At 41.3% G+C, this 13,650-nt stretch overlaps 1 protein-coding gene across 6 annotated transcripts in view; it reads left to right on the plus strand.

Moving 5' to 3' along the window:
• Positions 1-13,650, plus strand: part of RNF144A (ring finger protein 144A) — a 206,231-nt gene that overhangs the window by 160,334 nt on the left and 32,247 nt on the right. For 4 of the 6 annotated variants that reach the window (XM_081597064.1, XM_081597065.1, XM_081597063.1 and 1 more), the window contains one exon: positions 1,906-2,254. The exons of 1 other annotated variant lie outside the window; for it this stretch is intronic. In XM_081597064.1, coding sequence (XP_081453190.1) covers positions 1,906-2,226 — 321 coding nt within the window. In that variant the 3' untranslated portion in view covers positions 2,227-2,254. Of the gene's footprint in view, positions 1-1,905; positions 2,255-8,478; positions 8,562-13,650 lie in introns of those variants that run through there. One more of the 6 variants, XM_081597099.1, reaches the window with a different exon arrangement.

The raw sequence follows: 13,650 nt of genomic DNA on the forward strand, positions 1-13,650 counted from the left end.
ATTAGAGATGCAGACTTGGCAAAAGGAACTCTGAGATGAGTATGAAAGTGAAAGCCACGTCTGACTCTTTTCGACCCCGTGGACTTAGTCCGTGAAATTCTCCAGGCCAGAATACTAGAGTGGTAGCCTTTCCCCTTCTCCAGGGGATCTTCCCAACCCAGGGATTAAACCCAGGTTTCCCACACTGCAGGCAGATTCTTTACTGTCTGAGCCACAAGGGAAGCCCAAGAATACTGGAATGGGATCCCTTCTCCAGTGGATCTTCCCGACCAAGAAATCGAACCAGGGTCTCCTGCATTTCAGGCAGATTCTTTACCAACTGATCTATGAGGGAAGCCTGAAATGAGTATGAAACCTCATAAGTGCTGTAAATCATCCGTGTGTCTTGAAAGGCTGAGTGCTCATCCTTCTGGAAGCCAGACAGAGGGGCTGGGCCTCATGAGGAACCACTGAGGGTTATTCTTCAGCAATGGGCTGGCATGTCTTGGAGCCAGGGCTGCTTCCTCACCCTGAAGGGATGGAGAGGACCAGAGACAGAGCCCTGGTCTCCTGGACCACAGCCGGGGGGGAGTTTTCTGGGCCTTGCTGCGCCTGGTGCTCAAGTCTTCAGTGTTTCTGTGATGACCTCGTCAGAAGCTGTGCTCTGGAACGTGCGTGGTTCACTGGGCGTGCCCAGCGTCACTCATGGAGAGGTGGAGCTGTGTGAGACCCTCCAACGTTGCATTAGTTTCTGGTGACAGCAAAGTGATTTAGTTCTATGCATACATGGGGCTTCCCCGATGGTCAGCGGGTAAAGAATTCTCCTACATTACAGGAGATGCAGGAGACCTGGGTTCGATCCCTGGGTCGGGAAGATTCCCTGGAGAAGGGAATGGCAACCCACTCCAATATTCTCGCCTGGGAAATCCCGTGGACAGAGGAGCCTGGTGGGCTACAAGTTCAAAGGATAGCAAGGAATCGGACCAGACTGAGCAGCTAAGCACGCATGCACATTACATACCTATATATTCTTTTTTATATTCTGTTCCATTATGGCTTATTACAGGATACTTAATATAGTTACCTGAGCTATAAGGTAGGACCTTGTTGTTTATCTGTTTTATGTACAGTGATATGTATCTGCTAGACCCAAGCTCCAAATTTATCCTCCCCCACTGCCTTTCCCCTTCAGCAACCACAAGTCTGTTCTCTATGTCTGTGAGTCTGTTTCTGCTTCATAGATAAGCTCATTTGTATCATGTTTTAGATTCAACGTATACCATACCATAATGTTATCTGTCTTTCTCTTTCTGACTACTTCATTTAGTATAATAGTCTCTACGTCCATCTGTGTTGCTGCAAATGGCAACATTTCATTCTTTTTTAAGACTGATAGACTGATAATATTCCAATGTGTATTCTTTATCACTAGGGCCACCTGGGAAGACCCATTAATATATATACTACATCTTCTTTATCCATTCATCTGTCGATGGGCACTTAGGTTGCTTCCATGTCTTGGCTATTGTAAATATAAACAACACATTTTATTAATCATATTCAGGTACAACTTCCAATACAACCATCTATACAGTGGTTCTAAAGTTAATTTCCTCACTTAAGTGTGATTAAGACAAGCATCCCTGTGAAGGACTTTTCTCCAATGGTTCCTACTTGCCCCGTTGTAAACCTTCTGTTTCCTATATTGTAAATATTGGAAAAGTTCTTTAAAAATGTATGGGGTTTAACCTGTTCCTATGTGTTAGTGTTTGAAGAATAAGTTCAGTTCTGAAATGATAAGGGAGCCCCATTTGGACATTACCATCTTCTTCGGTGGAAGCAGCTCAGGGCTTCAATATTTAACCAGTCCATGTCTGTTGATAGACACCCCAGGTGTCAACTGACTGGCTGTATCCTTGATTCCAGGATGAAGCAGTATTTGCCTCACTCCATGTCCTGTATCTCCTCACCTCCTCACGTGCTGATCTTCATGAGGCTGAAGCTGAAGTTAGAGATGTTCACCTATTTGTGAGCCTCACTGATGGGGCTTGTTTGCACATTGGTTGCCGAACTGGCCATGTGTTTTCTCAGTCACCCCTGGGGCAGGAATCCTTGAAAGAGGGACAACCTGCCCAGGAGAAACTCTTCATTGAAAGTAAGGGGAAATACACCCACTACCCAGCACCCACTACATCGTCTTCTGGAAAATGGGTCAGTATTATCAAAACCACCAAACAGACATTTTGAATGGGTAATCACTAACAGAAAATAAAAATAGACAATTATTTCAAATAAAAGGACTACCATAGAGCTGCTGGGCTCAGACATTGCCTGGCCTGTGCCTCGTTCAGTATGGAGAAATTTAGGTGCCAAGAAACCTGGGTATCCACTCTTTTTTCCATTTTTAAAACATAAATTTATACTTTCAAAACTTTTATTGAAGTATAGTTGATTAACAATAGTATGTAAGTTTTAGGTGTACAGAAGAGTGATGTATATGTATTATATATATATATATATATAATATATATATATATATTTGATGTTGTTGTCCAGTCACCCAGGCATGTCCGACTCTTCGTGACACCATGGACTGCAGCACACCAAGCCTCCCTTTCCCTCACCATCTTCCAGAGTTTGCTCAAGTTCATGTTCATTGCATTAGAGGTGCCGTCCAGACATCATCCTCTGATGCCTTCTTCTCCTTCTGCCCTCAATTTTTCCCAGCATCAAGGACTTCTCCAATGAGCCGTCTGTTTGCATCAGGTGACCAAAATACTGGAGCTTCAGCTTGAGCATCAGTCTTTCCAGTGACTATTAAGGGTTGCTCTCCCTTAAGATTGACTGGTTGGATCTCCTTGCTGTCCAAGGGACTTTCAGGAGTCTTCTCCAGCACCACAGTTCAAAGGCATCAATTCTTTGGAGTTCTGCCTTCTTTATGACATATATATATATTTCTTTTTCACATTCTTTTCCCTTATAGATTATTGCATAATACTGAGTCTAGGTTCTTGTGCTACAGATTGTTTTTGGCTCCCTGTCTTATACACAGCAGCATGTATATATTAACCCCAACCTTCTCATTTACCCCTCCTCTCATCTCCTCGTTCCTTTTGGTAACCAGCAAAAGGTTTTCTTTCTGTGTCTGTGAATCTCCTTCTGTTTTGGAAATAAGTTCATTTGCGTCTTTTATTTTATTTTTTGCTTTTAGATTCCATATATGTGATAATATATGATTTTGTCTTGCTCTGTCTGTCTTGCTTCACTTAGGATGAGAATCTCTAGGTCCGTCTATGTTGCTAGAAATGATATTATTTCATTCTTTTTTATGGCTGAGTGGTATTCCACTGTATATATGTGCCACACATTCTCTATTCATTCATCTGTCAGTGGACATTTAGGTTGCTTCCATGTCCTGGCTATTGTCCACAGTCCAATGGACACTGGGGTCCATGTATCTTTTCGAATTATGGTTTTCTCTGAACTTGGGTATCTGTTTCTAGGAACTGTATGAGGCAGGGGCTCTGGGACACAGTCTGTTCCCTTTCTGCTGTTCTCTGCTACTGAGCAGCGAGATAACCAGGAAACTGCAGTTCTCAAGCTCCATTCTTTAGGTTTTCTGTTTGAAGTAAGTACTGGGCATTCAGAAGAGAGTGAGGCAGAAAATGGAAAGTAGCTTGGAAAGAAAACATTTAAAAATATAGGATGAAAAAATGTCTAGCATAAAGTCCAAATATCCTAAAGTCTTGTGCTGGATTTGTATGGTGTTGAGTATAGCTTGAAAGGGGTAGGCTGAATTAAGACAAGAATGAGCTACTGTTTTCTTGTACTGCTGAGACTGACAGTGATGAAACATAATAAAAATATACAGTGTTGAAGAGGGTGAGGAGGTATGGCATGCTCGCACACAGATTGTATGAAAATAATTTGTTGTAACCTCTCTACAGATTGCATTAAAAGCTTTAAAAATGTTTGTTGCTTTGACCTGACTCGAGGAATTTATGCTAAGAAAATTATTAGAAGTGCCAAGATATGTATACACAAAGATGTTCATCGAAGTGTTTCTTAAAATAAAAACAACAACAAAAATTAATCAACTGCAATCTTATTTAAGGCTATATCAATAAAAATATTACACCCATTTGATGGAATGGCCCAGCCACTGAAATAACAATGAACATTGTCTAAACATTGTAACATACATATAGTGAACATTATAATGACTTGTTAATACAAAAGCCTGATAATACTTTACTGATAGTATATACAGTATGATGTCATTGTGTAATACAAACATACTTATTATAAGGCTATAGTGTGTAAAAAAGACAAACTCCAAAAAGGTTATGAAGAAATTAAAAAAGATATCTCCTCCCCACAGTTGGGTTAACATAAGTCAAATCAAGTTGATAGCAATGCTCCCTTATTTCTAAAGAGATTATACATATTTTTTTCTTTCTTTTCCTTTTTTTATTCTCTGTACTTTCCATCTGTCCAAATAAGCATTCATTATTTGTACACTGGGGTTTCCCTGGTGGCTTAGTGGTAAAGAACCTGTTTGCCAATGCAGGAGACCCAGGTTTGATCCCTGGGTTGGGAACATCCCCTGCAGAAGGGAATGGCAACCTGCTCTAGTATTCTGCCCGGAGAATTCCATGGACAGAGGAGGAGCCTGGCAGGCAGTCCATGGGGTCACAAAGAGTTGGACACGACTGAGAGACTAACACTTTCACACACTAAAAGTAAAAATGAATAAAACATCTATCTGAATTTGAACATCCTTTCCTTAAAAGAAGAAATCAACACTTATTTGACCTCTGTTTTAAAGGTGATTTCTTTATAAATTTTAGGTTTTTCAGTTTAGGACCCTTCAAGTCTTTCTCCCAAATCTTTCCAAAAAGCGACAGTTTGGAAATGCCAGCTGCCATCTGTTCATGTCCTGACCTTAGTCATTGGCGAAGTAAAATTGTGCTTAGAAGAGAAACACTGCGGAGAATCCTGAGACTTCAACTACAGTCAAGGCCCCAAGCAAATCGCCCTTCCTGGGAGTACACTCAGGTGGCTTGGCTTGCCTGTTGGTTCCCATTGCCCTCCAGTGTGATTTTACTTTTGTTAGCTCTTCCCACAAAGATGTAGTCAATGAAACAGGATAATATGTTCTTTTATCATCAACCATATTCTCTTACTATCAAGAAAACTGTTCTGTCTTCATGAAGAAACATGTGAAGATACAGTTTCTGTTCTTTTGGAATGTGATTCAATGTATATATAATAGCTGGTTCAGCTCTGAGTATAAACTTATCAAAATGAATGTATTTTTTTTTTTAATGGTACTTGGGATCATATTTGCATGCTGGAGGAATACCTGGGGAGCTCAGATGTATTCATATAACTCTCAATTAGATCATTTGGTTTGGAAGAGGGTTTTCTCTTTGTTGCAGCTAGAAGATCTATAGTAGCGCAGGACACCTGCTAAGATGAGGCTTCAACTTGAAATTTTGATTGATTTCTGCTTCTCTTTTGAGTGGACCTTCTTTAGTTTGATGATGATGGTCTGGTCCAGGTAGGAGCATCTTTGGATTCTGACAGAAGGGCATTTGAATCTCCTTGAAGTCCTCATCAACTGCACGTGCTTGGACAAATGAGTCTAACTTCTGATGCTAAGTTTCCTAAGCCATGAGATGGAGGTAATGTTATTTATCTTGCCCACTTTAGTGCACTGGAAGTCAAATAAGTAATCAAGATGTCTGCAAGGTCAGCAAAAACACATCTCATCCATGGTAATTGTTTTTGTTGTGGTTCAGTTGCTAAGTTGTTTGCAACTCTTTGCAGCTCCATGGACTGCAGCATGCCAGACTCCTCTGTCTTCCACTATCTCCTGGAGTTTGCCCAAATTCATGTCCACTGAGTTGGTGATGCCATCCAACCATCTCATCCTGTCATCCCCTTCTCCTTTTGCCTTCAATCTTTCCCAACATCAGGATCTTTTCTGATGAGTTGGCTCTTTGCATCAGGTGGCCAAAGTATTGGAGCTTCAGTATCAGTCCTTCCAAGGAATATTCAGGGTTGATTTCCTTTAGGATGGACTGGTTTGTTCTTGTAAATATCACTAATAAAACAAAATGGAAACAAAGTTGGCTTCCAGATGAAAACCTGCTTCACATGAAGGCAGATTTTAAGTATAAAATAATCTAAAAAACAAGCTAATTCTGTAGCCAGTGCAGATATTAATTTTCTGTCTAGCAAGAAGTAGGTCACAATGCTGAATGTCAATGTGATAAAATGTCTTCCAGTTACAATACAGTAGCACCTTGCTAATTTGTCATTAAGGGGCCCCTGGAGCTAAGTGAGATAACAAAAATCTGTGTGAAGAAGAAATTCTCACTGATTAAATCAAGCTTCTGCAGTTTTGTGAAAATGTGCTACCTTTGTTAGCTCTGTTTTGGGTTCTAATGATATCCATATAATTGACAGGGTCTCCTACAGCTGAAAATTTACCACCTCAAATCAAATTTGGCAAAACTTTTTTTCATCTAAATGACAAAGTCTTCTCATTTTGGACCAGAGACTAGAGACTTGGTTAAAGAAAAAAAAATTTTTTTCCTGAATTTTAGTTCAACTGCCTAGAAATTTTGCAGCTGGTTCTGGCTTCAAAATTAACCCTTTATATTTGCATTACCATGGGGCAAATGCCAAGATTGTTTAGTATTTCCATACGAATATGGGACAGTTTAACAGGCTAAACCCCGTGAGAAGGAGTAAGGATTATATGTTGAAAACATCAACATTTTTTAAATTCAATTAAGTCTGTATTTGATTTCTAGTTTCAAACTGAATATGTGACCTTGGGCCCTATGGGTAAAATGGGAACTGTTTTTCCCAAGTGACAGAGTCTACAGAGACAAAGTATGTGATGAGCTTGAATAAACCAGATTCTCAATACACCATAGTGGCAACACTTCTTTTATATTATTTAAGTAAATATCATTGAAAGAACAAAAGCTCAGTGACCAATTCTATTTTCAATTTTACCTTTTTACTCATAACAAATATTTTGAGAGAATTAGAGCTATCAAATGCTTCCCCTCAGGACCTGCTAAAGACAGAGAGGTAATCGTTTTCAAAACGGTGGCTGAGTGAGCACCAGCTCACTAATGATTCGTGCAGAGCCCGTCCACGTGGCCTGGTGGGCAAGTCTCATCATAAGGTTCTCTTCCGCAGTAGAGTTTCTGAACTAGAATTTCTTCAGTGTCTGGCCACTCCACGTGTACTTCACAATCCAGAATGGATGCCCCACAGCGCTGAACAGGGTCTTGCCCCTTTGCTTAAATATCACTCTATTTGAGAGACCCATCTTCAGGCACTCTAAAAATAGGGACCCCCCTCCCTCACCTCCCCTGGAAATTTCTTTTCCCTCATTTTCCTTTATTGTTCTTCATCACATTCAACACCATCTAATGCCCCATGGGACTTCCCTGGTGGTTCAGTGGTAAAGAATCCACCTACAATGCAGGAGATGTGGGTTCGATCCCTGGGTGGGGAAGATCCCCTAGAGAAGGGAATGGAAACCTACTCCAGTATTCTTGCCTGGGAAATCCCATGGACAGAGGAGCCTGGTGGGCTATAGTCCATGGGGTTGCAAATGAGTGGGACACGTCTCCCAAGGACAGGGATTTTATTTTTGTTGGTGCTGCAGAATCTCCAGCCTTCCCTGGTGGCTCAGACAGTAAGGAATCTGCAGGGCCTGTAGTAGCCAGGTAATACATATTTATGAAATAAAATAATGAATGGCTTTCCTAGAAACTTCCAGGTTTCATGGAGCAGAATCACCTGGGTTCAGCAACAGGGATGAACAAATAATGGTGACCTGAGCTAAGACATTAGGGAAGAAAGCTGGAACCAGGTCAGACCTGGTGCTGAGCTGCCTTCAGACCCTGAGACCCAGAGCCTGAATAACAGTGTTCCAACACTACAGTAACACTGTAGTAAGGCGGGATTGGGGTGGAACAAACTTTTGCTTGATCCAGGCCAGTGTCAGCATCTAGGGTGACCTACTCTTAAAGCTGGATGCAGAAGGTGACATCTGCAGTGAAGATATCAGAGTTGAGTTGAATTGGAGCAGCATGAGGTGTGAGACTGAGTCTAAGGACAAGTGCAGGATGGGGTTAGGATGGAGCGGTCAGGGGGGAAGATCAGCCAGGCAGCAGGGATGCGGAGAGTCCTGCACTGCTGGGTCCACGTGAAAACGGGGAATGATGGCAGAGGGCAGACAGGACTCTATCCACATGGACTAGACTCTGGTCTGGGCAAATACCTCTTTGGCTAAATGCAGACTTCCATGCTTCTAGGAGCCAGGTCCTATAGCTTCTCCCCTCTGGTATTGGGATTCTTTCTCTCTCTCTCTTTTTTTTTTTTTTTTGATGTGGACCATTTTTAAAGTCTTTATTGCATTTGTTATAATATTGTTTCTGTTTTATGTTTTGGTTTTGGGGGCACAAGCCATGTGGGATCTCATCTCCCCAGCCAGGGATCGAACCAGCACCCCTGCATTGGAAGGCAAAGTCTTAGCCACTGGACCACAGGCAAGTGCCGGGGGCTGGGACTCTGCAGGTGCTGAAAGGCAGCACCTGTAGCCAGAGAAGCTAGGGGAGGCAGGGCTGACGCTCATCGCTACAGCCTAACAGATTACCTTTCCGGAGGTTCCTCCAGCTTATGTTTATGGTATTCCCCTTCTGTTCTTTCTGGGTTGTTTGTTTGTTTAAAGGAAGATTACATAACCTCACACGACATCATGCCACTCGAAAATAGGAGATTGTTTACCTCATTATCTCCTTGTGAAAACAAACACCGCTGTCTCCTGCCCACCCCTCTCAGGTGGGCCTGCTGTCAGAATTCTCAGAGCAACCTTACCACTCGGCGCACATCATTCGTTCTCACTTGCAAATGTTTCTCCTAAGTCTCCGTGGCTCCCACAGCCCTTCTCCTCCAAGAAACCTTCCTTGTGAATTTCAGCATTTGTTCTCCCCTAAGACCAGCCAGCTGCCCTGTCTACTGAAAATGTGAAATACTGTTTCTTCCTAACGTTGCCCCAAATCGCTCCATGTTTATTTTTCCAGCCCAGATTTCTGCTCCGAGCCCAGACCAGTAGCATAGCTGACATTGCCACTGGGAAACCTCAAGAGAAAACATCTCAAACTTCACACCTGAAGTTTTCCCTCTTCAGTCTGGTTGTATTTCAATGTATGACATGGATATCTATCCTGAGGGATCTCATTTAGGTTAACAACACTTTCACCTTGAAAACTTCATAGAAACCAGATATGACTTTATTCCCGTTTGCCTTACATATGCAAGTACATGGCATAGACTCAACCTGACAAGTTCAATAATAAGATATAAAATGCCACATTATCCTAGCCCCGGGGATAAGGACCATGGAGGCCCCACCCCTCTGTTGGGCCACCTTCCTACCTTGTGTGTAATGTGTCGCCTAGCCTGGTGACTGGAGAGTTGTGTTTATAGCAGCACAATGAAACAAGCTCTTCAGACGAGATCGGGCGCGTTCAGGGTGGTATGGCCGTAGACTGAAACAAGCTCTTCAAATGACCTTACTGATGAAAACATTCAAAATACCATCACTTTACAATTCTTAGAGATATTTTTCTTTGCTCAGTGGCTCAGTCTTGTCTGACTGTTTGTGACCCCATGGATTGTAGCCTGCCAGGCTCCTATGTGTATGGGATTGTCCATGGAGTGGGTTGTTATTTCCTACTCCAGGGGGTCTTCCCAACCCAGGGATCGAACCCATGTCTCTTGTGTCTTCTGCAATGGCAGGTGGATTCTTTACCACTGTGCTACCTGGGGAGGGCATTTTTTTTTTCTGTAAATATATAAAAATCATCTTTTTTAATGGCATCAATGATTCCTTAAGAAATTCTTTCTGACTTTCTCAGAGGCCAAACAGAGTGTGAAAGATAAAGCTCAGAAAAGTGAGTGGATCGGGACAGTAAAGCAAAGGTGTCCTTTGTTAATGGGTAATTAGAAGACTCCGTGTTCAAGGCCACAATGACCATAGGGTCCTACAGAGTCAAAGCCCTGCCCACGGTGGGAGGGCCAATAGGTCTCCCCACCTGACCTGTGACTCTGAGTAGCCTCGACTTTAGCTTATGAATGAACTAGAATAAACTCCCTGCCCAGTCCCCTACATGGAGAAATTACCTTTTGTTCTAGGCTGAAGGTCAAAGACATCTCCCCCGAGAATCAAAACCAGAAGCTGATGCTGACAGAGGTCTAGAGATCAAGCTCACCTCCTTGTGAAGGGTGAAAGATGTGAGCCAGAGCTGCGGGTCCCCGAGCACCAGATGAGAACAGATACAGTTTCTTTCTGAAGGAACTTCCTTGGTTAGCAATGTAGATACCCCCGATCCATCCTAGATCCACTCAGTTAAAATCGGTTAACATATGCATATATGGAAATCCCATACATACAATTTCAATCATGGGATGCTCAGTAAGTTATAAAATGCAAAGGATCCAGGCACCATGAGCAGAAATTAAAAAAAAAAAAACACCAAGACTCACCACAAAGACCTTGATGTTGACATAACCAGATACTGGATGTCTTAGAACACTACTTCTGGGCATTTATGAGTCATCTGCATGCTGAGTCACTTCAGTTGTGCCCAACTCTTTGCGACCCTATGGAATGTAGCCTGCCAAGCTCCTCTATCTATGGGATTCTCCAGGCAAGAATAGTGGAGTGGCTTGTCATGCCCTCCTCCAGGGCATCTTCCCAACCCAGTGATTGAATGAACTGGCGTCTCTTATGTCTCCTGCATTGTCAGGCAGGTTCTTTACCGCTAGCAGCCACCTGGGGACTCACTTAGTTATATTTTGATTAGAATTCTAACTCAGTAAGTCTGAGAGTTGGCCCTAGTATCCTGCATTTCTAATAAATTCCCAGGGGGTTGCCATTGTTGCCAGTCTTTGGATCACACATTAAGTGGTAAAGTTTTGATATGTCATTTAATGTGATGTATCAGTTTTCTATTGTTGCTATAAAAATTACCACGATTTAGGGTCTTGAAACAACAGAGTTTATTATCTCGCTCTGGGAGTTAGCTCAGCTGAGATCTCTGCTCCAGTTTAGGAATGCAAAATGTAAGTGTTTCTGGTAGGGTCTCAAGAGAAGGTTTTTGGGAGAATTCACTTCCAAGCTCACAGGGTTATTGGAAGAATCTGGGTTTTGGCAGTTGTAAGATTAAGGTCCATCTTCTTCCTGACTGTTGTCTGGGGGCCTCTGTTTGGTTATTTTTTGGGAGCACCTACATCTCAGAGCCAGGAAAGGTATACTGAACCCTTCTCCCACTTGGGGTCTCCCTGCTTTCGCCTCCACTATGTTCTTCTTCTACTTCTTATGGGAAGAAATTCTCCCCTCTTAAGGCTGCATGTGATTAGATCGGATCAGCCTGGATAATCGAGGCTAATCAGGCTTATGGGCTTCTCTGGGGGCTCAGAGGGTAAAGCATCTGCCTACAATGTGGGAGACCCAGGTTCGATCCCTGGGTCAGGAAGATCCCCTGGAGAAGGAAATGGCAACCCACTCCAGAATTCTTGCCTGGAAAATCCCATGAACGGAGGAGCCTGGTAGGCTACGGTCTATGGGGTCACAAAGAGTCAGACACGACCGAGCGACTTCACTTTCACTTTCTCTTTCAATCTCAGTCACATCTGCAAAGTCACTTTTGCCATTTGAAGTGATATATTTGTAAATTCCATGGATTAGGGCATGGGCATCTTTGGGAGGGGCTTTCTCTACATTACGTATAGTAAGATATTAGGAAAACTTGATAACATGTTCAAAAACAAGAGAGTGAAAAATAATAAATAAGGTTAATGAGAGAACTAAAGTAATTAAAAATTAAAACACTATGACAGTTAAGATTAAAATCTGTTGGAGAGAATAAACAGAAGGTCAGACAGCTGCAGGATCACGACATCACATGGAATATGATCGAGAAAATAAACGGATGTCACACAGGAGAGTGAATTTGAAACACACGCAGGGGAGATCGAAGTTGTTAACTTGCATCAAATTGGAGTTCCTGAAGGAGATAATAGAGAGAATGAGAGAAGAATCAATATTAAAGGACATAGTGACTTAAAATTTCCTAGAATTTTTGAAAGAAATCAATCCTTAGATCCAGAAATCCCAAACAGGGTAAGTAAAAAGAAATCCTTACGTAGACTCATTACAATAAAACTAGAAATAAACAAAGGTAAAAAGAGTATCTTTAAAACAGAAAAATAAATATTACATTTACAAATATGACAGTTTGATCAATATTTGACTTCTCGAAAGCCACAATGAGAGCCAAAAAATATTAAAATTTTCAATATACTAAGAGGAAATAAATGACAAGGCAAAATTATATGTATGTATGATTATAATCATTATGCAATTATATGTATTATATAATTATTTTATATATAGTAATTATAATTGCATATATTATGAAATATATTTTAAAATGAGGACAAAATAAATATTTCCTATTAGTAGAAACTCTCAAATTCCCTCCAGGCAATATTAGAGAAATTTCTAAAGGATATATTTTGGGCAGAAGGAAAACTATCACCCATGGAATTTCTGAGAATCGTGACGTGTTGAGTGAAGTGTTGGGCAAAGAGAGTAATAAATATGCAAAAGAATCTAAACTATCATCAATTGTATCCTACAGTAATAATGAAGTCTGTGATGTAAAAGGAACAGGAAAAAACTGAAATCAGTGAGAACGATATGGCTTAGAAGTCAGAAGACAGGCAGTGGAAAATAAATGTTTTAGGATCTCTGTATTGTTCATGGGGAAGGTAACATTATTTTAGGTGCAGAGAGGTTAAGTGTGAATGTTAAATAAACAAGACCCTGTAATTCTTCTAAGTAATCGATATCATATTATGAATATTAGATTTTAAAGGATTGCTATCACCCTCACATATTAATAAAAATGCAGTGTATTATCTTAATAGTGTATGAAACAACCGAGGGACATCATGGATCTGGAAGGCTGTTTTGGAGAGGACTTTCATAAGCTTGGAGATCCCCAGGTAGCACAGTGATAAAGAACCTGCCTGCCAGTGTAGGAGATACAGGAGACATGAGTTCAATCCCTGGATCGGGAAGATACCCTGGAGGAGGAAACGACAACCCATTCTGGTATTCTTGCCTGGAAAATTCCATGGACAGAAGAGCCTGGTGATTTCAAAGAATCACAAAAAGTCAGACACGACTGAGCATGCACACACGCTCAAAAGCTTAAATCCCCATTTTGAGTGTAATTCTGGAGAAGAAATGAGCATGTGAATGGAATCCTTTTTTTTTTTTTTTTTAACACAACCTGATATAATTCCTTTCAATGTTTCTGCCCACTGCCTTTGTTTCTGTTGCAGGCTTATCACCTTTATTTGAGACACTAACTTAGGCAGTTGCTCAAGACTCAACCCCAAACTCTTTCTTCTTTCCCATCTAACTTTTCCCAGTCATTTTATTTATTTATTTATTTATTTTAAATAAATTTATTTATTTTAGTTGGGGGCTAGTTACTTTACAATATTGTAGTGGTTTTTGCCATACATTGACATGAATCAGCCATGGGTTTACATGTGTTTCCC

Source organism: Giraffa tippelskirchi, chromosome 4 (genome assembly GCF_054371585.1).
Source record: "Giraffa tippelskirchi isolate mGirTip1 chromosome 4, T2T-mGirTip1v1.2.pri, whole genome shotgun sequence".
NCBI lineage: Eukaryota > Metazoa > Chordata > Mammalia > Artiodactyla > Giraffidae > Giraffa > Giraffa tippelskirchi.